Source organism: Sander vitreus, chromosome 5, assembly GCF_031162955.1.
Source record: "Sander vitreus isolate 19-12246 chromosome 5, sanVit1, whole genome shotgun sequence".
Lineage (NCBI taxonomy): Eukaryota > Metazoa > Chordata > Actinopteri > Perciformes > Percidae > Sander > Sander vitreus.
This window is the reverse complement of record NC_135859.1, coordinates 17,034,272-17,059,308: the sequence shown is the minus strand read 5'-3', so window position 1 is coordinate 17,059,308 and position 25,037 is coordinate 17,034,272. Positions and strand designations below refer to the sequence as shown.

The 25,037-nt window shown below is 42.2% G+C and overlaps 1 protein-coding gene across 1 annotated transcript; it reads right to left on the bottom strand.

The window, feature by feature from the left end:
* Window positions 1-164: 164 nt before the first annotated feature.
* Window positions 165-23,483, bottom strand: gas2l1 (growth arrest-specific 2 like 1). Its single transcript, XM_078250734.1, has 5 exons — window positions 22,261-23,483; window positions 13,269-13,376; window positions 8,028-8,124; window positions 6,731-7,040; window positions 165-5,204 (listed from the first exon to the last, which is right to left on the bottom strand). The coding sequence occupies exons 1-5, from the start codon at window positions 22,960-22,962 to the stop codon at window positions 3,086-3,088; spliced, it is 3,336 nt and encodes a 1,111-aa protein (XP_078106860.1). The 5' UTR covers window positions 22,963-23,483; the 3' UTR covers window positions 165-3,085.
* Between the last annotated feature and the right edge of the window lie 1,554 nt (window positions 23,484-25,037).

Here is a 25,037-nt window from a genome sequence, read left to right as displayed (position 1 = left end):
AATCGGATAGCAGTCAAATGCGATGATTACACACAGTAGCTTACATCTTACGCAACAACAAAACATGTTTCAATTACAAAAGTTAGTAAATCACATTGTGCTGTTCAGCATACTGCTGTGACCGACGCTCTATATGAACAATTAATGAGAGATAATTCATAAACCTCAGAGGAAAATGTTTATTACAAGAACAACTGGACAGCATTTTCAACAACAAAAACTGTGAAATGTTGCAGTATTGCTATTTCATACATAAAAATTCCACAATGTATGTGTGGAATTTTCACAGAGGTCTTTGAAAATAACATTAGCAAACAAGAAATTGTCAAATCATGAACATTCAGATTTCGCTAATTAGGGATAGAGAGAAGGAGAGAGAGAAGGAGAGAGAGAGAAGAGAGAGAGAGAGAGAGAGAGAGAGAGAGAGAGAGAGAGAGAAGGAGAGAGAGAGAGAGAAGGAGAGAAGGAGAGAGAGAGAGAAGGAGAGAGAGAAGGAGAGAGAGAAGGAGAGAGAGAGAGAAGGAGAGAGAGAAGGAGAGAGAGAAGGAGAAGGAGAGAAAGAGAGAAAAGAGAGAGATTCAATCTGTACATTTGAAAATAACATTAGCAAACAAGAAATTGTCGAATCATGAACATTCAGATTTCGCTAATTAGGGATAGAGAGAAGGAGAGAGAGAAGGAGAGAGATTCATGACATTTGCAAAGTTGTGCAGGACAAAGAGCAGATTAGCACTCTTTTGTATGAATGTCACCATATTTTGTATGAAGTCACAGTTTACATAACTGGTGCATTTTAAACACCAATTGATCAAAATGCAAATGTCTTCAAATAAGCCAAAACAAATTAAAATGTAAAACAACTAGAATGCATGTACAAATCTGTTCATACAGGGGAAACTGATAACCAGCTACATATTTAGCTCTAATAATACTGACACATTATAAATTATTTGTAGCAATTAGGGGTGTGCATATTACTGTATCTCTGAATATTGCAAAAATGTGTTTAGTTGGTCTGTTTCATACCAGTTTTTAAACTGGCAATGGATTATGTCTCTTTACAGTATACTGTTGAGAAACAAATCTTAAAATGCCTGATGTTTGTACATCACTGGGCCCCACCTCATTTAGATTTCCCTAAACACTTACAGCTCATTTAACTTTACTTGGAACACAGATGTCACTTGAGCCCAAAATGAGATTTAATTTCATAAATAAATAAATTAGACCTACATCACTCCCCTCTTCACTCCAACTCTGTACATATTCTCATACCATATGTACACAAGTACATGCACACACTTCTTTTTTTCTAGTCCATTTACTGTCAGTGCCCTGCAAAAAGTTGCTATCCACAAATGTTGCTTTTCTTTTGTACTGAAATTGTATTTTTTACTGAAACAACCATTGTAAACAAATCAAAAACAAATGGCCACCAACTTCTCTTAATTGACAACAAGTCAAACTTTTCCACTTTCAAATATATTTTACAAAGTACAGAAGTACTGTAGCTGGAGTCTGGCCTCTCATACGCTTGACAACTGTGCAAGAGCTTCACAAGAGAATGTTAATATCCAGTTACAGTATCTATTATTCATGCACTGTTGCACACATTCAGACACTCAAGTCAAAGTCATTCTTCATTCATCAAACTTCCCCTCATAATAGCATTGTTATTGGCTCTAATCAGCCCCCCTTTTTACTGTTAATAAAACATGTCTTTCTTTAGCCACTAGATGTCACCACAGATTGTGCCGTGTCTTTGAAATCCATCTGCTAAATAGGTTATCTGGCTTCTTGTGTTTCAAAACAACTAATAGTATTCAGATGCAATAAATGATATATCTTTATCATGAATTGTACACCTACATCAAGTATAATGATTCAAATTGGCAATTTTCCTTACTTATTTCCACATTCACACTCGACTCTCCAATTTCTATTATCATAAACAGTTAATGATGACAATGTAGTGTTAAACGAATAGATCTTAGTGATGTTGAGCAAAAACATTCAAAAACTAACCTGCGAATACATTTTAAGGCAAAGGGAATTGTCAAGGCATTTCCAACACCAATATTGCATAGCTAAGGCAGCACAGAACTGATACAGTGATATGTACAATAAACTGTATATTCAATGCCTTTTTATATACACAATACCCACATGTATTAGTGAGTACATCAACATGTATTTACACATTCATTTTCCTAAGCCTTTGACATGTGTATATATGTAGCATTGTATTCCAGAGTACAGTTTGGTCAGAGGAGTAGATTCCAACATTTCTGTTTCAGTGACAACGACACAAAGTAATACAACTTTCACTGCTCCTCATATTTTTTCACTTAATCCATGTAAGAGTAGAAATAAAGTTAAAATGTTTTACTGCATTAAACAGAATCTTGAACACCTGTAAGCATTTAAAAACAGATATCTATTTCAACTACATCAATTGTGAAAAGGTGGCATCATACATAAATAACAGCAGACCACTGTACAGAGATTGGTAGTGCATGTAGTGTTCATAATGTCAGAGGAATGATGTGGGTACCTTTGTCTATGTTACCTATTAGTATTTTGTAAATGTGAGTATTCTGAGTCCTATATGAAACACACAACTATGGAGAGACTGAAAATATCACAGTCACCAGTATTTTGACTATCAAGGCAAGCAGAGATGCTGTGGCAAACCACAAGAGGGAGCCAATCCATCTGACTGAAGATTTAGTGTTGACACTGTTTATAGATTTGCAGCTTAAAATCCCTGGCACTTCACCATGCCCCTCAGTGGGGCACATGGCAGCACATATGCTCTCTCTCCATCTCTCTGTATCAACCATGAGAATGTCACAAGTGTCTTTGCAAAAACAAACCATATGATTGGCAAAAGCATCCCCATGCACACATTAAAAGAGAGTAAAAGTAATATTAAAGACCATTCCTTTGGTAATAAATAATTTGGCTTGAGTGCAACATAAAAGCAATTTGAACCCCCTGCAGGTATTCAGAGGAGAAACCAAGTGAAAAAGAAGGAGTGTTAGACATGCAATGAAAGTCTATAGCCCAATCTCAAGTCTTTTTTTTACACAGTAGTCAAAGTTTGTTCATGACAACAACCCCCTGTGTCATCTGTGCTACATCCAAGCTTCAGGCTTCCTGACTGTCCAGGGTAGGAGCAATCTTTGTTGCCCATTGCTGGGGAACGTGGTTGAGGATGGATCATATCCGTGAAAGACTGGTGCAGGCTCTTGCATGTGGCTGGACGACCAGTAGAGCGCGAGCTCTGAGGGGACAGCGGTGGGGTGTGGTTTGGGGAAAATGTGTCGTAAGCCTGCAGATCTCTGTAGCTGACCGGTGTGGGGATACGTGATGGGCTGTTTTCTGGCCTGTTGTCAGTGCGAGGCCTCACCCTGCCTCTCAGTTTGTGCTTAGAGATAGGGGCTACGCTGTCTGCCTTCTTTTGCCCTTTCTTAGTCTGCAGCCCTTCTCCTTCGGAGTCCCCGTTGGCCGGGGGTGAAGATGGTGGGGGGGATTCAGAGCGTGATTCGCTCAGGCTGAAGCACATGGAAGAGGTTTCACTAGAGGAATCCTGGAAGGAGCAGTCCTCAGAGGGGGGAAGGGGCACAGGTGACGGGCAAGCCTCTGGGGGCGGGAGGTCGTCACTGCTGTCACCATTTTCTAGGTCATGAGGGAGGTTTGGCTGGTGATTCTCCAGAGGAACATCTCCTTCAGGTCCTGTGCCCCAGCCAAGCTGACCCTGCTGACCTGTCAGCCCCCCTGTGGGAGGACAACCTCCATGATCTCCATTCATATTCCTACAGTGGAAAGCAGGTTGTGAGGGGACCTGATTCATCAATCTGTCTGTGTCTACAAGACCAGGCAGGGAGGATGGAGGTTCTCTCTCCTCGATGGAGCTAGAGATGGCTGGGAGCTTCTTGAGACCCCTTCCACGCTCCCCCCAGTGCTCAGGCGCTCCTTGTCTTAAGTTGTATGGTCCTCCAAAATTGTGTTCATGAAGTAAATTTAAGGGGTCCTCCAGTGGGAAGTGACGGGAATTAGTTCTCTTGGATTCCCTGAGGTCAGGCAGAGTTCCTATCTTTGCGCCCACATTCAGGGAGGAGGTGGAAGAGTTAGAGGAGGAATAGGCAGAGTCAGTGACATTAGGATCAGTGGGTGCTGGTACTAAATGCGTCCCAGCTCCCTGCAGGCCCGCTCTTTCTGGGGCTCTACAAGACACTCCTCTAGCCTGCTGTGTATTGGCCAGAAACTCAGCCTCAAAGCTGCGATACAAGTCCAGCTCTTTCTGGGGGTCTAGTGTTGGCAACATCTGGAAGCCAAGGCCCAGTCCTTCCTCCTCGGGCTCCTGCCACTCCAGGCCAGACCAGGTTCTATGGTGGCCTCGCCCAGCAGAGCGAGGGCCCTGTGACGTCCGAGGGGAGCGGGCGGTATGATGGTGAGAGTTGCGGGGAGTTGAGTGAGGTGAACGTCGCCCTCCTGAGGTGACTGGTGGCAGAAGTCTGCCTTTTCCTATGGAGGGTGAGCGAGGTGCAGGGGGTCTGGGAGTAGTTATACTTTTTTTGCTGGGGCTGCTGTTGTTGTTCTGGACCCCTTTAATAGGTGAGTTAGAGCATGAGGATGACTGCCTTTTGGTGAACCCACCACCTATTCTGGGAGAGGATGGGGGCAATTGTTTGCCCCGAAGGTCCTCTCGTCTGTCCGGAGGTGGGGGCTGAGGGTCTCTATAGCAGGAAGCGGGTCCTGGGCTGGCATCACTGGACCGAGTACGGCAGGTTAACTTACTCTGGCTGTGGGAACGTTGAGCATGGAGCCTCCTTGGGCCCTCGTTTCCGAGAGAGCGGCCTCTCTCTGTGCGGGATGTTCGCGATCCATCAGCGCATCCTTGTGGTGGGTTCGGTTTGAGTATTGGAGTGAGAGCAGGACGTTCCCGAGATTGACTGCGAGCACGGGGCAGTGAGGGACGCAGGGATGGGGTCTGATTTCCAGCACCAGGCCTCTCTATCACATGCTTCCCTTCCTTGCGATTGACAAGCAGGACTACTTCATCACCAGAGCGTCGTGAGGCACCACCCTGAGAGTACCGTCCCCCTCCTCCTCCTCCTCCTCCTCCCTTAGAGGAGGCTGTAGAGGAGTCACTGTCTCCAGACAGACGTCTTGTCACTGGCAACTTTGTCTCCTTATTCCTACAATGTAGAAAAGAGTAATTAATATTCATAATATTACCACAAACGTTTTGTAGATTTTCCCTTTCTCAACCACACTCTACTGTCACGCACCGTCAGGTATTATCAGCTCCTTACTTGCACATACAGGAGGAAGAAAATCTTGATCGATTTGATGAGTACAGATCAATAAAGTATGTATTGTAAAGTGGACATTTAAATACCCAGTGGAGGGTGTGTTGTTTGTTTAACTATTAAGATTTACTCACATGTACTGTATATAATTCTATATGTAAGAAAAAATCATTTGGTCTTTGTGTTATCATAATAGAGCATATTGGCCTGTTTTACCTCAAGGTTTACAAATATTTCTGTTGTAACTGAAACTTTTAAAGCATCAGAAAACAAAAACAGTTAAGTTGTTGTCTAGAAAGAGTCCATGCATTAAAAGACTCATCAGTCAGTTTAACAATGTCAGCATGCTACTGTCCTGAGTTTTGACTTTCGGTGGTAAGGATACAATTTTGTTTTCAGTTAGTTGAAAGGTTGTGCCTTTAATTAGTGTTTATTACACGGAACTTCTAAAGTTTTCCTTGGAAATTAGACTTATAATTTCAGGCATGCTAACGTGCCTGCATGGAGCCCACCTGTTGACCTACTTCCCCAGTTAGCTGTGAACAGTTGTCTAGGGATAGTTGTCAGATTAGTCTTTATCTAGTCTGGCGCACTTGAAACAGGATGACCCACCCACACAGGGTTAATTCCAATGAGCTGTTGCTTTGACGTCTGGTCTGAGCCATCGCTCAATACAGAAATGAGCCACACATTGGCTAGAAGCCAAAGTAAACCACCATTCAGCTCCAAAATGTGTTAAACAATGGTGCCTTCACACTATATAGGAACGTATACGACGTATAGGGAAGGTATGTCACCAACTAAACTTTTTACCAGCTTCATGAATAACATAAGCATATTTTATTGAATTTATATCCCATAGAAAGAGTCACTTATAATGGCCTTAACATGCCACTTCTCTATCACTGATGTGTCGCTTCAGAAGCATATCAGAGAAAACTGATGTGTGGTTTCATTTGTTACTGGCTTCATACTAATTCAGACCATCTGTTTGCCATCTAGGAGCAACAGCTCACAAAGAATCACAGCCATCTTTAGGCAGTCGATTGAGGCAGTCTAACTAAATGAAAAGTAGAAGAGAGAAGACTGGGGAAAAGAAGAGCTGAGAAAACTTGTTTGGTGTCCACCTTGTAGCCACTAGAAAGTGTTGTAGGCTGGCTACCTTAGATGGGTTTATCTGGCAATGTCACCTGAGATTAGATACATCTGCTCTGGTCTAATCTGTGGCTTCCTGGCATGTGTATTTGTTGTGTATATTCCCAGTTCTTTGTGTGTTTGTTTGTGTGTGTGTGTTCTGTCTGAGGGGTCATCTGTGGGTAAAGCAAGCAGCAAAACACTGAGTGTGACCTGCCAGGTGGTAACACACTTATCCCAACACTTATCCACACACTTGAGTAGGCACAAACACTCACCTGAGAGGATTAAAGTGGCGAGGTTCTGAGCGGTCTCGTGGCGGCCGTGGGAGTAGAGTGCGTGCTGCGCCAGAGTCAAGCTCGGTGGTGACAGACGGGTTCTGTGAGCGGCCGGGCCGTGTGGAGGAAGAAGAGGCACATGGAGCAGAGGGGGGCTCCAAGGAGCGCCTGTCTGGAGGTTTGTAAGGTGCGATGCCATCATTTCGCCAGTGTGGACCTGGGCTGGTGGAGCGGGAGGAGTGGGCGCTCGAGGACTTGCTCTGGGCTCCCTGACCTTGGCCACTGGCTTTAGTCTGGTGGTAGCGGTGGGCTGTGGAGACAAATTGATAACAAGTGTTTAAGACAGACCTTTAACCAACATTGTGAGACAGCCGGTACAATCACTAAGGATTAAAGTCATTTAGAGGTCTAGAAATATATCATAGCTAACCACATCAATGTCATCAAGCTCTTAGATAGCAGCAGTAGATATGTATTGTATGCTTCCCTGAGCCAGAGATAGACAGACCCTCACTTGTGAAACTAGGCGACCAGCAAGATGCTGATGATCCCACTATTTATAGAGGAGAACATTTATAAAACACAAAAGGCATACTTCTGTAATCACTTGATACTCTATGATCTTCAACCTCTTGTGGTTATAAATGTAGCATAAATTATGATTTAAGCTAGTGTCAGCTGTCCAGGCCAGACGCTCGGCCCTTGACATCACCACTTCAGCAGCAGTTTGTGTATGGGCATGAATCACTGGGCTCTGTGCTGCTAATCAAAGTGAGTGTAAACATTGAATAGTTTGGGTTTATAGGCAAAAAATAAAAAGTCTTTGAGTTGAGATGAGTTGCTAGCTACACAGATGTTTTGTGGAATCAGGTAGCAGTAGAGGATTACAGAGTAAGAGTGACTTCACATTTTCCATTACAAACTTCATCATTTTGAAGGTCTACATTCCCTGGCTAGAAACATACTTTTGTTCTGGTTTCAGTATGAAACAGACTGATTGTTGCTGGGCGATATAACAATGTCAAATCAGTCAACAGCAAAAATCAGAATGTGTAAAATGAGAGAAATTTTGAATTGGATTAGTTATAGTTATTTGTTGGTGTCTCCTAGGACTGTATGACAAACACTACTTCTCAACCTTGCTGACCTTCATAGTGTCTGCTCCTAGTCTGAACACAGTACAGCAGAGGTGAATCATTTGTTTATGATCTTAAATGCATTATGAATTATGCAACACTGAGACACAACAAGTAAGTTGTTTTATAAGGGGCTGACGGGGAACAGGAAGTGACCTCACCGAAAGCAGCACAGCGACATGGGTCATGCTTGTCCAAATAGTGCTCTAATGTGTCCCAGCCCCCTCCAACACGCACCATCACATGAGTACGAAGGACCTGAGGGATGAAAAGAGAAAACATGGCTTCAATAGATAAACAGAAAGTAACATACACATTCATGCACAAATAAAGTGGCAAAAACTTTTAATAAACTGCACTACCACACACACTGCACAAGTCAATAGATATGCAAATTCCACAAGTGGGGCGGCTTGCTGAAGGCTGGCCGGTCTTCAGTGTTACGTAACATCTAGATGCACCCCTGCCTGTGCCCCTGCGTCTCCCTCCCCCACACCTCCTCTTTCTCTCACATCACCCCCCAGCTGCTGCCATTATGAGGGCTGTTCATTGCCATGCCAACTCACAATTAAACAGAGTACGGTAGCATAAGAAAGAGCCAAAGTGCTGTGCTCTTTTTTTTGGGCCTCTCTCTCATGCCTCTCAGCTGGCTTCCCCGTGATTTCAGAGGGGAGCAGGGTGAATTAGCATGGCAACAACTCACCCCTGCTGTCCTCTATGCTCTCTGAGATTTTAGTTACCGAGGAGAGGAGAAGAGAGGAGAGGGGGCCTGGATAGCCATAACAGAGGGGGGTTGGTGGATATGTCACTTCTTACTCTCTTCTGCTCTTTGAAACACACACATCCACAAGATGAGACCGAAGAGCCTCACTTCCTGCAGGCAGAAGCTGCCTTCACTGAAGCAACACAATTTGCCTGATGTGAGAGCCCCGTGGATGCATCCCCCTGCCTTGGGTTGTGTAAAATAGGGTCTGCCAGCCACATGTTTTAAAGGTTGTACCCGCGTCTCAGACAGCAGGCAAGGCAAAGCCATAATGACACATCTGCGTGGACTGGCACAGAGTTTATTTCCACCAAATCACACATGGCACAGCGCCTCAGCTCCGGGTCCCTGACTGTTGTCAGATACAGACATGTGCACCAAAGCCTGACTCCACCTTCTCTCTAATACAATCCCTGCTAATCCACTACAAGTCTTTTCATCAGCCTTGCGCCCCTACTACATCAAATCTGTCAAAACAGCTGATCTGCTTATCTCTATCAGACCTGAGAGTATAAACTGCTTACTCTCCTCTGCTCCACCAGAATGTCAGTAACAGGTTTACTGTTTTGTTTGATGCTGCGTGGGCATCATGTGCCTGCTTGTGAAAGGCTGCACAAGTTTCATATCATATTTTTATCCTCACTGATGTATAATTTCCACAATAAAAACATCACAAGGTCCACATACGGTAAAACTTTATAATAACCATCACTAATAAATGGTAAATTGATAGTTAAATAATCTTTAGTTAATAGGTATTTAACTGTTAAAAGACAATGAAATTATGTTTATTAATTATTAGTAATGTTATAATTAATGTTATTTTATCATTAGTTTAGTGCCATATACAATAATAAGTTTATAACTTCAGATAGATAGTTAATACTTGGTCAGTGGTTAATAATTGTTTTGTAAACCGTCTATAAACATTATTTGAATGGCTATTATAAAGTTGCAACTAATGCTTATAAAGCATCAATTAACATCAATTTGGCCCCATTAAATCTTTTTTTGGCGATCTATAACAGATGATTGATTATTTGAGCACTGACAATAGCTATCTAAATAATGTTTATAGATGCTTTACAAAGCTTTTTTTATTGACCATTAACAAGGTATTATTTTGATCAGATGCAACTTTATAATAGACATCCAAAAAATGTTCACTGACAGTTTATAAACAATTTCTTAATCATTAACAAAAAGTTAATATAATATATAAAATGTTTTGATGTGAACAACAATAAACTGTTAAAACATAACTCATAATTAGTAAACATAATGAATTATCAATTTGTTAACATTTAACAGTTAACAGTAAAATAACTATTAATTTAAGTTTAATTAACTAGCAATTTAACATGTATTAGCGATGGTTATTATAAAGTGTTACCTTGCTATGTCTACAGAATAGATCTGCTGTCACTTCTGACTCTTATCATTTATTTTAGTTTTTGCATAGTGTACAGCATACTATAACAGAGGTGTTGTTGTGACATAAAGACATGGTTCGCATCTCTATTTAATGCCTTTGTTATTGTCAACTGTGGAGGAGGAGTAGCTGTCATGATGGTAACAGCTACTGGGAATCCAAATAAACAAATATCTTTGTGTAACTGGAGTGGGATAATTATATGACTATAACGAGAATTATCAAGGGTCTTAAAATGCTGTATGACTAAATCTTCATTTATTGAATTCTATATCACTTGTTGTCATATCCAACAAGCTTATCATGCATTCCACATGTTATACATAATTCTGCAGCAGGAGTCTCTAAATAGACGACATGGGACCATGTTCCATTTTAGATCTATGGCTTAGTTGCCTAATTTCCCAACCACTAAAGGGGTATCACAGTCTTCAGTGTAAAGAGACCCAATCCCTGTTTCTATGGCAACAGTGAACAGAGAGACTTCTTGTCAGCATTGTGGGGGCGTGTTGAACCAATTTCTTCTTAAATCTGGCTGGTGAGCTCAAAAATTAAGCTCATGGTTCATTTCAGCTGTTGTGCCACACAACTGAAGGCATCTCCTCCCTCTAGGGAGTGACTTCCCTAGGGACAAAGACACCTTATTAACTCCCCCCTCTGTTCATATGACCCGTTTGCCCATTAGCTTTCTCTGCTTCATCCCCTTGTTCAGCCCAAGATCCTTGTCAGAGCTTTGGTAGCTGAATAGGGGTTTGTTGGCTTTTAAAGGGGCTGCCTGCTTCCTCCCCTCAGAAGAATAAGGGAAGTGTGTTGGCTGCACTTGTAGCTACTCAGGCATATGTGTGATCACTGTCATCTCCAGTGAGGGTCAGAAGAGGGTAGAGACAGTGTGTAGAGAGATAATCTGACAAGTCAAAAGGCTCCCAGACACACACACACACACTCCAGATTTTTTTTTCTCTCTCTCTCTCTCTCTCTCTCTCTCTCTCTCTCTCTCTCTCTCTCTCTCTCTCTCTCTCCCTCCCTCCCTCCCTCCCTCTCCTTCCCTCTCTCTCTCTCTCTGCAAACAGGCACATATAAAACATGTCTGTCCCATTATGTTTTAGTAGTAGTAGTATGATAGTAGCTTATCTTATCTTAAAACGTCTGTTCCAAGCACGAGCTTCCATTAATGAAACACTTCCATCAAAATCCATTTTAGGGACTGTAAGGAAATCATTAGAAGGGAGGAGAGATTATGTATTTTTAATTTTGCTGAAGGGAGGAGAGGTCTTTTATCTTTTCCTCTCCCCAAATTTATACTTCAGCCTTCCCTCGCATGATTAATTTAAATGAAATTAACAGCCGCTAATGATAGCTTTAGTGCACGTAATTGCTCATAATTGGGATTATGACATGAAATGAAAATGCAGAGGAGAAAAATCCTGTCTCTGTTTCAGGATTTCATTTATCACAGACAACCACTTTAGTCTGCATCATAACAGAAAGTAAAATGCCTATTACATACATAATGTTTGGATTATGAATCATTTTGTTTGCTATCAATTTGGATCTTGATAATTCCACTGCTAATGTGTACATTGGTGGTTATTGTAAACAAATATTATGCCAAGTTTTAGAAATGACACCATCTTTATTTCTATATGTTTTGCCTGTTTGAGTTATTTGTGGTGAAATGATTTATCAGTACTATTTTTTTAACAGTTAGGTGGAGGGTGTTGCATTTTTCAAGTCAAGGACTCCAAAGAGAATATTAATTATGCTGAAGAGAGTCTTGATTAAAAACAAAAAAAGTGAAATACAAAATTCAACTCCTCTCCGCACCCCTATAGTTTTCTACAGACCCTTACAGTTGGTCCTACTGAGTTCAGTACGCATGACACCTTTGGAGAACGTAGAAAAACGCTATTTCCCAGATAGGCGTGTGTGTGCTTCACATAGTGTATATCATATGTCCCTGTCTGGAACAAGTGGTGCCACTAAATGGGAAGAAATATTGACATTACAGACCTATATGCCATCTAACAAGTCCATTAATCTGGCTGGGGCACATTTTAGGTAAGTGAAACCAAATCGATCCCCGGTATTCACCAGCCTTCCTGCCCATTCCTGTGAGGCCTGATTTGGGTTGGGTGGCAGCTTTTAAACTGAAACTGAGACAAGCAGTCCAGCAGAAACAGGCTACAGCCAAGATAAGGGCTCAGGAAATGACCTAAAGCTCTAATTAGTCTCAGTGGTAAAAAGTATAGTCCTGGGAGTGGGACAGTTTGTAAACACTCACGTGAGAGAGATGAATCACAATGCTGTTACATACAATGTAGGCTACAGTTCTCTGGGTGGTTTATCTGTTGCTACATAACCCTGCTCTCCTTGAAATAACATATGATGCCATATGCCAACACCGTATGGCTCCATGCAATTACTGCAGGCCTCACAGCCTTTTGTGCCAAAGTAGCTTCTATATATCCAGCTTAACATGTAGTGTAAAACTGACTTAAGGATAATTCAGGTTTATTACAACTTTGGTCTATGTTGTTGTAGTTTTGGCTGTCATTTCTACCAGAAATCTGTCAACATCGCTACAACGCAGGGGGCAATAATCACAAGCGGTCAATTAAATCAGACTGTTTAGTCAGATAAACCACTTTGGAGGTAAAATCTAACAACACCATCAACATCAATTTCTGCCAAGTGCTGAGTAACAATAAACTGAAGAAGAAGACGAAAAAGTACCCGCACATTGCCATCTAGTTCCCAATTCTAGAATAAAAGAAAATTTAGAGCAAAATAGCAGTGGGCGGGTATTTTTTTGCTCAAAGTTAAACTGGATGTTTACCATTGATAGTTGGGGAATAATACCAGTAATACCAGTACCATCCAAAAGTGTGTCCTAAACAGACAGGAGTGACAATCCTTTGTTGCTGCCCTACATGCCAGTAGGCATAAAGGGAAGTAAGTACGTAAGTAAGTTTGCCATGTTGTCTTTATAATATTGCAGACATTTGTTCTGGAATTTCATTAATGAAAGCAAGTAACGTTTGTGTTTTTGCTTGATATTTAAAGCATTCATGCAGTTGATCAATACATCTTGAATGCAACGTTTTCACTTTTATTCTACCTTAATCTATAAACATAAAACGTGGACACAAAGACATGTGTCATAGCTCACAGTGACAGATAATTCTGTTAATGGTGGCGAGGGCCTACCCTTATGAAGATCAATGCACTGGAGTCTCCCACTTTGTACTTCCCCTCCGACACCTTGATCATGGGAAACTGAGCTGGACAGGAACACCGGCCCAGAATCTCACGCACCTGAGGAGAACAAAACAAAAGCAGTTTAACATCCACAGCGGACAAACATGACACACACATCTGACAGGAACCTGACAGTGATCCCTTCCTGTTCTTCAGGTCAGTGCCCCCACATGTGATCATGTTTAGTCACATATATCTGTAGCCATGAACAAAGCGCTGCCGGTCCTGAGCGGGATGTGTCAACAACACAATGAATCTGTTTTATGGTGTGAGAAATGAGCAGTCTTGGCTGCCTGAGAGTATGGGGTGTTGAGTGTGGATTGTTAGTGTGTCATCTTCCTGCCAACTTTTCTCCCCAAGCATCCACTGAGTGTTAGGGAGCCCCGCCCTGCTCTCTCACCACATTAAGAGCCCTGCCTCATCTCATCTCTGCAGAACATTTTGGTAATTTAGTTACACCACAAAAGCACAAAAATACATATGTGACCATAGTAATGAATACTCTGCCTCTCTGTGCTGTAACGTGACAATGTTTCTGGTTGTGACATCATAAACTGAGGAGAGAAAGAGCTCAGAATCCAGACTGGTGGTGACGATGTCAGCAGGCCTGTGCATCGAGAGAGTCATAGCCGGTGCCCTTGCTGTGGTTGGGGGTGCTTATTAGGCACAGACACAACTGCAGGGTGGAGCGAGATCCGCCTGTGTTGCACAGGCCTGGGCGCTCGCAGGATTGGACAACTTTGATGTTTTTCTTGGCGTCTCTCTCAGACAAAGGCGTATGCACACTTGTCAACCAGGAGGGAGAGAAAGTAAAGCAGCAAAGTGGACAGAGAAAGCACAGGAAGAGAAGAGGAGCAACTACTCCTAGTTGTGCATGCAGGGGCAGCCATTACCAATGCCAGGAGTGTTTTATTGATATTTAAGGGATCAAAGGGAAAATATCAGATTGTGAGCTCCCACCCTTTGGCTGTTTACAGTAGCTTGGCTTGCATGTTGTGTGTGTGTGTGTGTGTGTGTGTGTGTGTGTGTGTGTGTGTGTGTGTGTGTGTGTGTGTGTGTGTGTGTGTGTGTGTGTGTGTGAGCAGGCTGGTCTATAACACCATGGTGTATTCGGAAGATTAAGGAGGAACCTAGTTATTTTCTTGAAACAGCACCCCTCATTCTTTCCCATGCTGATTAAAGAGGGAGGAATCAGCGCTAAGCCTTAGCACCTCACCTGCCTCCCTCTCACCTGCTTGTCTTTTCTGTCTCATCTGCTTTGTTGTCTATCAGCCTTTATTCTTAGCCCATGCACTTGCTGACCAGCCCTATATTTGTCTTTGCTGTCTTTGTTTTGCTTTCATTTCTACATCTGCCTGCCCTCTCTCTTTCTCTCCGTCCTGTCACTCCGTCTTTCATCCTGTCAGTAGGTGGACGAGCCCTGTTTGGAAAAAACCCTGCCATTGACTTAATGGAAAGATTGCTATGGCAACAGACACACACATAGCCTTACCCTTCCCTTTTCAACTGTACTTTTTTTCATTCTTGCTATAGTAAAGCCTTTCTCTCCCTCCCAAAACCTCCCCCAGAGCAATTTGGCTGAGGTCATACGTTTTCCTCCAGAGGGAACGTGACGGACTCGCACGCTTTGTCTCATACGAAACACTGAGCAGGATGCACAGTCGAACCATGAAGGGTTTTAATAATAACCTAATCAATAGCAGCCCTGGCATTTGAAATATTTACTCTGTGGAGCTTTTGACACGAAATGTGTGCACTTCCCATGTCTTCACTGTGTAAACAATGGGTACACTCAGACACACTGAAACCAAAACACACAGACACACACCAGAATGAGATAGAAGGGGAGGAGGGAGACAAGGTCATGCAGTAAACATGCGGAACTGGAGCTGGAACACTGTGAAAAACTGAAGGATGAATTATGGATGCATGTTGGTCACATGAGAGACGCTTTCAGCAAGAGCTGCAGATGTTTCAGAAGGAAAAGAAAGAAAAGGCGATTAAACAATCCACAGCACGCCCCTATTCTGAGAATCTACTGTATCTATCTTAACATAGGAATTCAAGAGATGTTTTGAGCAGAGAGAGAAACACTTTCATTATGAGAGACTGCTGTGACATTCCCTTTGGATTGAGCAGCTGGGTTTGTCTCCAAGCAGTTTAATGTAAAGAACATATACAGTACATATTGCTTTAATGATTCCACTGCTCAGATCACGTCATATCTGCTCAGTGTGAGTCAACAATCTGTTCATTCCTTTCCTTCCTGACTTGCAAACATCTGAAGAGTAATTCATGGAAGAGACTAAGGGGCTAAGCAAACCCTGGGGATGAAGAGAGGAAATGGGAGGGGGCGATAAAGATGTTATCGTTTTATTCCCCATTTTCTTTTCTGATTTGAAATGTGGACTAACATGCCACACTAAGACAGTAGCTTAACAAAATGGTATCATAAAAAAAGCTGTTGTATGGTTTTAATTTAAAGGTTATGTGAATATACAAAATATAGTTCTGGTTTTACATTTCTGGTTTTGTGGTTCAGACTGGGATCCACATCCATAAATGTACTCAAAGAAGCCGCACATCCTTCTGAATATTACTCTGTTCTCTCCTCATGAGTCAACAAACAATGTACAGTACAACCACACAGTCATCAAACATAGGTGTGCTGGCTGGCCTGCTGTAACTAGATTCTTTTTATGATTGCTATGCAAAAGGGTAGTCATTGGCAATCTCCAACAATAAAAACATTACAACACACCCCACAGGAATTTATACTAGGCAGTTTTTAGGATTTGACTTCTGTGAGTCAACTGTAGATTGGAGGGTTTACGACAGAAAAACACTTTTCAAAAGGTAAAGGAAATTGGGAGCATTATAAGATGGTATAAGATGTAGAGTGCTTTCAAGGTGAATTCAAAAAAATGAAATCATCATGTTACCCTGAGGAGCTCCTGTCATGACTGGAAACTTCCCAAGATAAAGCCATCTCACGATCAGATAAGCACATAGAGACAAGAAAACGCTGCGGGTGCCTGCTTGGGTGGAGGGAAAGTTTTTGGAACTTGAGGGGTGATTGCTTCACCACCCAGTAAGCATTCCAAAAGACTGTGAACACTGAGACAGCTACATATCAGACTCCATACTCCTATTAAACCACTGTCCTGACAGCCTGCATAAACGACTCCTCTGTGGACAATAATGCAACATCTCATAACCTCCTTTGCACCAAATGATCTCTCTTAATAACTTGGGGGGTGCAGGTAGATGACAAATGACTGAATTAATGCTGATTATGTTGGACCTTTAGCCTGGGGCCAAACTGGAGAGATCATGAAAATACATGTATTTAGAGACTATTAGCATGCTGGTCCAACAGGTTAGACCAGCAGAGATGAGACAGAAAACAGAGTTAGATAAATGCCTCAGGATCAGGTGTGTCAGTTAATGTCAGTAACCTTCCACAGGGCAACAGGCAGAATAATATAACAAACAAAGAATGCATTGCCTTTTAGGGAATATGCTCACTTTCTTCCTGGCTGAGAGTCATATGAGAAGATCGATACCACTTTTACATCTGTCCATTAAATATAAGGATAGTCAGCAGCCGGTTAGCTTAGCTTAGCACAAAGACTGGAAACAGAGAAGACAGAAAAAATCCGAAACTACAGCATATTTACCGTGCAAACACAAGAATGCAAATAAGCATATCATACAAAATGTCAAACTATTCCTTTATCTGTTACAAAAATAATAACATGCCTTTGTATATTTTATAACCTGTGTTGTGTGTCTGGGAGAAAAATCGAATCATACTGGCTCCAGGGAAGGCCACATCCGCTGCGTCAAGGAAACCATTCTCTGAAAATCGTTGCCTGTCTTCTGGCCACATGATAAACTGCTCATTGGGGTGGTGGGAAAATATATAAATCTAATGGACATCAAATGCTGCAAGGTGAATAACTCTATTGTTGTTGTTTTTTTTCAAATAATAATTGTTGGGCCTTTATTAGACAGGACAGCTAAAGACAGCAAAGGGGGAGAGAGAGGGGAAATGACATGCAGCAAAGGTCCGCAGGTCGGAATCAAACCAGCAGACGCCGCGGCAAGGACCGAGTCTCTGCACATGGGGCGCACGCCCAACCAGGCAAGCCATCTAGTTGACCATGTAGGTTTGTTTTGATGAGGCTCAAGAACACTCAGCACTTTTTCCTCGTGACAGCCGAGGTTAGGGGGATTGATGTTCTCATTCTGACAGTCTCCACCTGAGACCAGCATGAGGAGGCTGCTGGCAGGTGCAGAAAATAACCAGACTACTCACACAGACAGAAGCCTATTCAGATAAATGATAATCATTTAAACGATCAGGGGCTAGCACAAAACGCAATGCAATAACCACATAAAGCGGGCAATATGCAGTGCAGAGTCAGCTGTTTCCACATGCATCCTGCAGCATGGAAAATAGTAGGGAGTGCAATCTGATCTGTACTGTTACTGTGCAAAGTATAGAGGGTAAAACAAACTTTCAAATACTAAACCCCTAAAAACATGAGTGCCTGTGACGCAGTAGGGAGAAACACTGAAGGGTGCCACGCTCAGCAAAGTGTATGAGTGTGACCCAACGCAAAGCATGATGACCTACTTTTCTCTTTCACTCTAGCTCCCCTCTCTACTGTAGCTCTCCCTCCCAGAGTAACATCCATTCCAGTCAGGTTTAACAGAGTGTACAGTGAAGTCACTCTAGGCACACTATCTGTTGTCTACTCCCCTTTTTTATTTCCTGAATGCATGAATTGGACCATAAGGTTAATGGAGCAGACTATCCATATAGGCATAATACACACATGTTCTCTCTTTATTACCCCTTCCCCCCTTTGCTTGGCTGGTGTCTCCATCTAAAGACGTTGACTGAGACACCAGCCTTTGATTGCCTCGCTGTCAACAGTCTATTCACATCTCCCTCTTCAATGACACTTTTAAGACATACTGTTCTGCTCTTTGCTTTATTAGAGACTTGTGGTGGGGGATGGGAATGAGGGCTCACACATATATGACTAAACAAGGGCTGAATGTTGAAGCCGAGGGCAAGAAGAGACATGAACCAGTTTATATGACTGAGCAAGAAGAAGGATGAAAGATGTGAATGACGGAAGGCTGTGAAGCTCCAATGGCTGTTTTTAAGCTCAGATATTGTACTTTATAGATGTCCTTTGCATGCAGTAAACATGTGAACAATTAGAGTGCACTATGGGGTCAGTAAGTGTAATTTAAATCATCACATGTATGTCACTTTGCATAGTTCTGTATGTGCCCAGGGCCTAATTGCAAGACCTAGAAAAATATACAAAAAGGTCTTCTTTTTTTTTTTGTAGACAGATAGCGTATAGGCAAATACAGATCCAATCGAAGTCGCTGTCATAATCCCTATCTAGTGATGATATGGAAGAAAAACCCCTCATGCATAGGATAAACTTTATGTGGACATATAGCAGTGTGAACCAGCTGCTGTCTGTACCACTATTGAGAAAACCAACATCTCCAGGAGTGGTGAAAAAGAAACATTTATTACTGACTCAATCTAAGATTAAGGAAATGAGACACCAGTCTTCCTCAACTTTAGAGTGGAAAACTGTCCCGCAGTGATATGAGTAATAATAACACACAAAGCGGCAGATCCGTGGGAGACACAGTGGTGGTGAGTGTTTACATGAGGGCGCCTTGTAGACAACAGCTTTCTTAAGATTAAATACCCATTGTATCCAACAGGTAGTTGTTGTGACACATCAACTGTATGCATTAAGAGTCACAAGTTTATTATTTATATATTTTAGTTTAGCTTAATATATATACTACCGGTCAAAAGTTTGGGGTCACTTAGAAATTTCCATTCCACTCCATTATAGACAGAATACCAGCTGAGATTAGTTGCATTGTTTTTTTTTAACCAGGGCAGCAGTTTTCAGATTACATTATGTGCTTACATAATTGCAAAAGGGTTCTCCAATGTTTTCTCAGTTAGCCTTTGATATCAGATTAGTAAACAGAATGTGCCTTTGGAACATTGGATTAATGGTTGCTGATAATGGGCAATGTAGCTATTGCATTAAAGATCAGCCACTTCTTTCTACAACAGTCGAGAACCCTTTTGCAATTATGTAAGCACATAATATAATCTGAAAACTGCTGCCCTGATTAAAAAAAACAATGCAACTGATCTCAGTTGGTATTCTGTCTGTAATGGAGTGACATGGAAATGTCTAAGTGACCCCAAACATTTGACCGGTAGTGTATACATTTTTACTGTGATTATTGAATAGCCAGATGTCCTTAAAGGCACTTGTACTTAAAATATTCCTGCTGTCAGTATTCAGACTGTTTCTACACGCAATAATGACCTGTAATCCTATTATCACTACACGTGTATTGTCTTGTTGAACTCAACAACAAGAGTTTGATCATCCACCAACTACCACACAACATATAGAAGAATATACAGTTGCCAAATGTACAAATCTCATTGAGACGCTATGAGCTGCACAAGATAGTACACAGGAATTTAAAGTTGGTCTTGATATGCGATTCGGAATGTATGAATAGGATCCTGTATAAAATACTTGGTGGTCATGCAAACACTGTACAGCTCACATTGTCAGTTTGAGATTTAATTGGATTAAGGCATCGTGGTGGCAGATACATGTAATGGCATTGTCCTGGGTTCACGTACAAACAGTGATTGTAGGTAGATGTTTTCCACCCCTATCAGTTGGCTCACATTCAGTTTTTTGTAAAGAAAACAAGACAACTAAAAGGAAGCTGAACATTTGTAGCATTTCAGTTTGTACAAGCATCTGAGGCTGTCGTGCACATTTCTGTGGGAGTTAATGGCCTGGTAATTCATTGATGACGTTTAATCAATATGTTATTGCATCTGATTAGGGAGGCATCTCATGAATAGGTTGATAAATTATGTATTTGAAAAAATCTGATTCAAAATTAATTTATCATGAATAATAGGTCAATGCATTGTTTGCATAGAAAACAAACGTGAATAATAATGAAAACAAAAGAGCAAAACCATCCTGTAAAATACAATCTGTGTTGGATGATGCAGGCTGTGTGCAACTACCCATGAAAATATGCCTTTAAACTTTCTTCCTCTTCCTCTCTGTCAGATACTCATGTCTACTAGTGATGAAGTTTGCAGTAACGGCACACTAATCTGTTGTAAGACAGAAATACAAAGAAAAGTATTCTGCAGGATAAACTTGTGACTGATGTTATGGAGGACAGAGAGGCCTAAAGCCTTGCAGCAAGAACTGCATGGGTAGCCTATGGAGCAGATATTGATCAAACTTTAATCATTTTGATTGTTTCCTGGGTAAAACAAAAATGGGACAGTCCATGACATTAAAAGAAAGCCAGTGGGAATATGTCTGGGCCTCAAAATGAGAAATGGACCACAAACAGCTGAAGCCATTAGACAGGATGTGTTGGTACAACTACCCTTCATAATACTGTACTATTTTAATATTGCGGCCTCTCATCTTAGTACCACTGTAGTTTCTCGGTTGAAGAGCCTCATGTTGCTGATGTGGGCTGTTCTGTGCAGCTTGCATGCAAGCAGTTTTCTAAGGTTGACAGGGATGGTGGAAGAGATTTTATTCACCAGCCACATGATGACTGGGAATGCCACTTCCTAAATCAGTCAAGTCAAAAGCGTCTGACGGTCACTGTCCGACTGCTGAGGGATGTGTCAGTGCAGATGACAGAAAAGGAAAGACAGGCATACACTCTGTAGCTTTCCTGGGATCTTTTTGCCCAGATAATGCAGTCTGCTTGTTTAATCCTCACTACTCAGTCATATGAGTGAGAGAGTGCGGACTCAGACAGTCTGGATACGAACAGCGCACATCCTCAGCCACATGCTCTCCTATTTCTGTCTGTGGAGGTCACACTGGAGCCGCTCTGCTCTGCTGCCTGACCAGCATGAGTGTGACTGTCTCCCCTCCTCCCTCTCTGCTGCCCCTCACATCTTTGGTGCCAAAGACGGACATTGTTCTCTTCATCAACGTGAAAATATCAACGTCTCCCCCACTCACAACCACCAACAAGTCTGTCTTCTGTCTGCTCATTAGCTTCGCCCTAACAAGACATTTGGCTGGTGTCAGGCAGGCCCTGGCAAAGATCAGTCAGTTCAACAGGACAAATGACAAGAATGGATGGTTTGGACTCCACAGGAGAGGGAATGTATTAGAACCAAACTGTCAAAAGGGACATTTTTAGATGTGTAGGTAAAGGAGCTGCAGCAGCAGTATGATTAAGAATCGTTCTTGCCTGTAGGATATTGTTTTGACTATTCTTGATGGACAAGCTAAATGAAAGAGGCTGAATATGATTGCCAACACTGTAGAGGCAGAGCTGACAACAAGAATACACCAGAAATGAGTTGACCTGTGACCTTTCAGAGACCTGTTGGGTCAGTGTGCGTTTGACACCCAAATTCTTGCTTTCTCTGAAAGGTCACAGGTCAACTCATTTCTGGTGTATTCTTGTTGTCAGCTCTGCCTCTACAGTGTTGGCAACCATCTTCAGCCTCTTTCATTGAGCTTGTCCATCATAGCACTGGCATGATATTTTCAGAGAGGGTGCTTTACTTTTGACACTTCTCAAAGACACTGGATGATATTCCCTTCTGACCAAGGACAGAGGGTAAGAAGCCTGTGGGAGACTGTATTTATACTGTAGGCCTATTTCACACATGTGATACGAGTAGTGATAATTTAACTTGTGTGAAAATTGAGCTGTAAGATCTATGATGACTTGTGTGAATCATCATGCAGGTATGACACATTATATGAAGTCAAATAGGGTTATTCCGAGTAGTTATATCAGGGTACCAATATAGGCCACAGACGCTTGTGTTAATATCGTTTCAACTCACCAACTCATCCAAGTTGCGCATGTCACATAAAACCCTCTTCTGCGGCCAGATGAACGGCTCTGGATCAGGTTCATCTTCATCCTCCACACTCTGACTGCTCTCCTTCCGACTGAAACACCTGCTGGGAGGGCTCTGCTCAACTGGTTCCCCTGCATCAATCCGCAGGCTCTCCTGGTCCCGGATCTCCTCCTCGATCTCCTCCTCCAGCTGGATCAACATGGGCGCCAACATGCCAAACTTGGACCCACGTCGCGCCACCTCAAGGAGACACAGAACAAAATTCTTCTCGTTGCATCTCTCCACCAAGTCATTTGTCTCAAACATGAGGACGTCCTTGATGCAGAGCTCCTGCCTGCACCAGCTGATGAAATTGGACACATTGTCCCGCGCCACGAACGAGCCAGGAACAACATTGCGTGACTGAAAGACCACATCTTTAGATGGCACCTTCATGGAGTTTGCAGCCTCCGGGTACTCCAGCTGGAAGTCCTGCGCGGCGCGGTTGACGTTGTTGGCGTGCCGACAGAGGGCATAGCCCGTCCCCAGCCCATCCATAAAGGTATCCGCAGTGATATCCAAATCGTACAGGGTGTTCAGCCATTCAGCCAGATCCTCCTTCATGGCATACAGGTATTCTTCGCTGGATTTAAAAGGCCGGATACTCTTGGAGGCGGAGGACTGGATGTTGCTCTGATCAGCCATGTTGTCGAATTATGTGTTGCCGCCTATCAATAAAGTCTATTTGATAATTCCAAATTGTCTCATTGCACAACTGCACTCCAAAGCGTCATCCGCAAAATAACCGTGTTGACGCACCCATTCCGGATCGCATATCTGGTTTCTTTTGGGAGCTCCTTGAAACCAGGCTTTGTGTTGTCAGAGACATATCTGGATGCGGACTGGCCGTGGCGCATGGATGCGTTTTCCGGATGTCTCTGCGAAACCCGTTTCCTTTAAAGAGCGCATCGCCGGGTCCCGGAGTGAGAAGGAGAGTGGAGCAGTCCGGGACGCCGATACACACCCATGCGACGATCCGTTAATCCACCCGGTGGGCGGTGGGTCCTCTCACCCACAAAAATCCACGTGTGACCATGTCTGTGTGGCGGTCAGTCTGCTCCTCATCGATGTAATCAAGACCACAGAGCAGCACTGAGTCCACAGTTCATCTTCCCTGCATATAGTCCCGCCTCTTGCACTGAATATGTTGACCTGCTGTAGCTTAGACCAGCAGAGCGACTCGGTGGCACATCCCATTATGAGGGATCAAGGCTCGGCAGAGGAGGAAAACTTAACCCCATGTTCACCAAGTCAGCATACACACTTTAAAACAGTGACAAGAGCACTTTATATAATGCTGGATTAATAATGCATCATATTTTATTTGTTGATCATATGTCTGAATCTGCAAAGTAACTATTAATTACAGTTGTCAAATAACCATAGAAGAGTATAAAGTAGCCTACTGTAAATTACAATATTGTCAGGGATATTTATTCTATAGTAAGATAATCTCTCATTCATGAGTTTATGATGGTCTTGCATTGGTTGCCCTGAGTGTTTAAGACGTTTTACTCTGTAAGAAAATGAGAAATATATTTAACACATAAGCATGCTTCATAATGAAGCCTCTGTGTGGTCTCTTTACAAATAGCCTAAAGTGATAAAAGGCCAATAAAGCTTGCATCTCTGCATCACGAGACACCAACTCTGCTTAGTGAAAGAATTGCCCTTCCAACTGCCTCATCTTACCCAACGATTAATGCATATGTTAGTTAAGCTTTAACAACCTTATCCAAAGCTCTTGTAGGTTTTGTAATAATGTGTGATAGTTTAACGGAGGTACTGCATCAAATATGTCACTCCTGGGGAGGAAAGGCAGATAAGCAAACCCTGAAACAGCAGGAGATTGGGGATTGTAAAGAGAGATAGTGAGAGATATACAGTAAACAGTGTTATACAGTCTAGTCAAGTAGGCTGTAAACAGAGCACAAGACCAAGTAGCAAATTCAAGAGCACATCATTTTCTGTGTGCATGATAGAAAATGTATGTCTGTCATATACGGTAAAAGATAACAGGGCTTCTGTTAGTGCTACTTCAGTGTTACGTTAACTCAGGAGACATGTAAGATTTCTCTCCTTCTTCTGTATCATCTAAAAAATACCAAAGGAGATGAGAATGCAAAACCAGACATGCTGCTGGGTTTACAGCTCAACGTGAGGTTTGAAACTTGGGTCAAACTTTGGTGCAAGAGACCTGTTTTTCAGGTTTTTAGGGGTGTGTTAAAATTTTGAAAAACATCAAGTAAACATGCTTGGGAGTTTAAAGACAGTGTCTGTAATTTAACTCTAAACAAAATGGTGGCCTTACAACCACATTTTTAACTGAATCAAAAGGTGTTTTTAATACAAACTCAAATGTTATCATGTTTCAATAAACTTGTTTATAAGGTTATGTCAATATATATGAACACTTATTTTAAAAGTCATTGGGACACACATGAACCCTTATTTTTTCATATATAACTTCCACTCTTCAACTGTATGTAAATATACCTGAAATATGTATGTTCAAAAACTTAAACTTTAAAAGTAATTTTCACCATCTAATGTCCCCTTTAACAATCTTCCAGAGCGGCTCATGTACTGTACTGATGTGTGACTGTTTGAATTTAAGTGAAGCCCACTGCCAATAAGAAGGGCTTGTTTTCATTTAAAAAGAGGGATGTGTCTGTTTAAGAAAGAGACAGAGAAAGAAAGGAAGGGAGGAGGCGGAAGAG

What these genes read in the sequence shown, in the direction of transcription:
- gas2l1 (XM_078250734.1), bottom strand. Translation starts at nt 22,962, where the DNA reads ATGGCTGATCAGAGCAACATCCAGTCCTCCGCCTCCAAGAGTATCCGG. An exon ending in TGCGCAACTTGGATGAGTTG is followed by an intron (nt 13,377 to 22,260) that starts GTGAGTTGAAAC and finishes TGTTCTCCTCAG; the next exon opens with GTGCGTGAGATTCTGGGCCG. An exon ending in GTGCATTGATCTTCATAAGG is followed by an intron (nt 8,125 to 13,268) that starts GTAGGCCCTCGC and finishes TTCATCCCTCAG; the next exon opens with GTCCTTCGTACTCATGTGAT.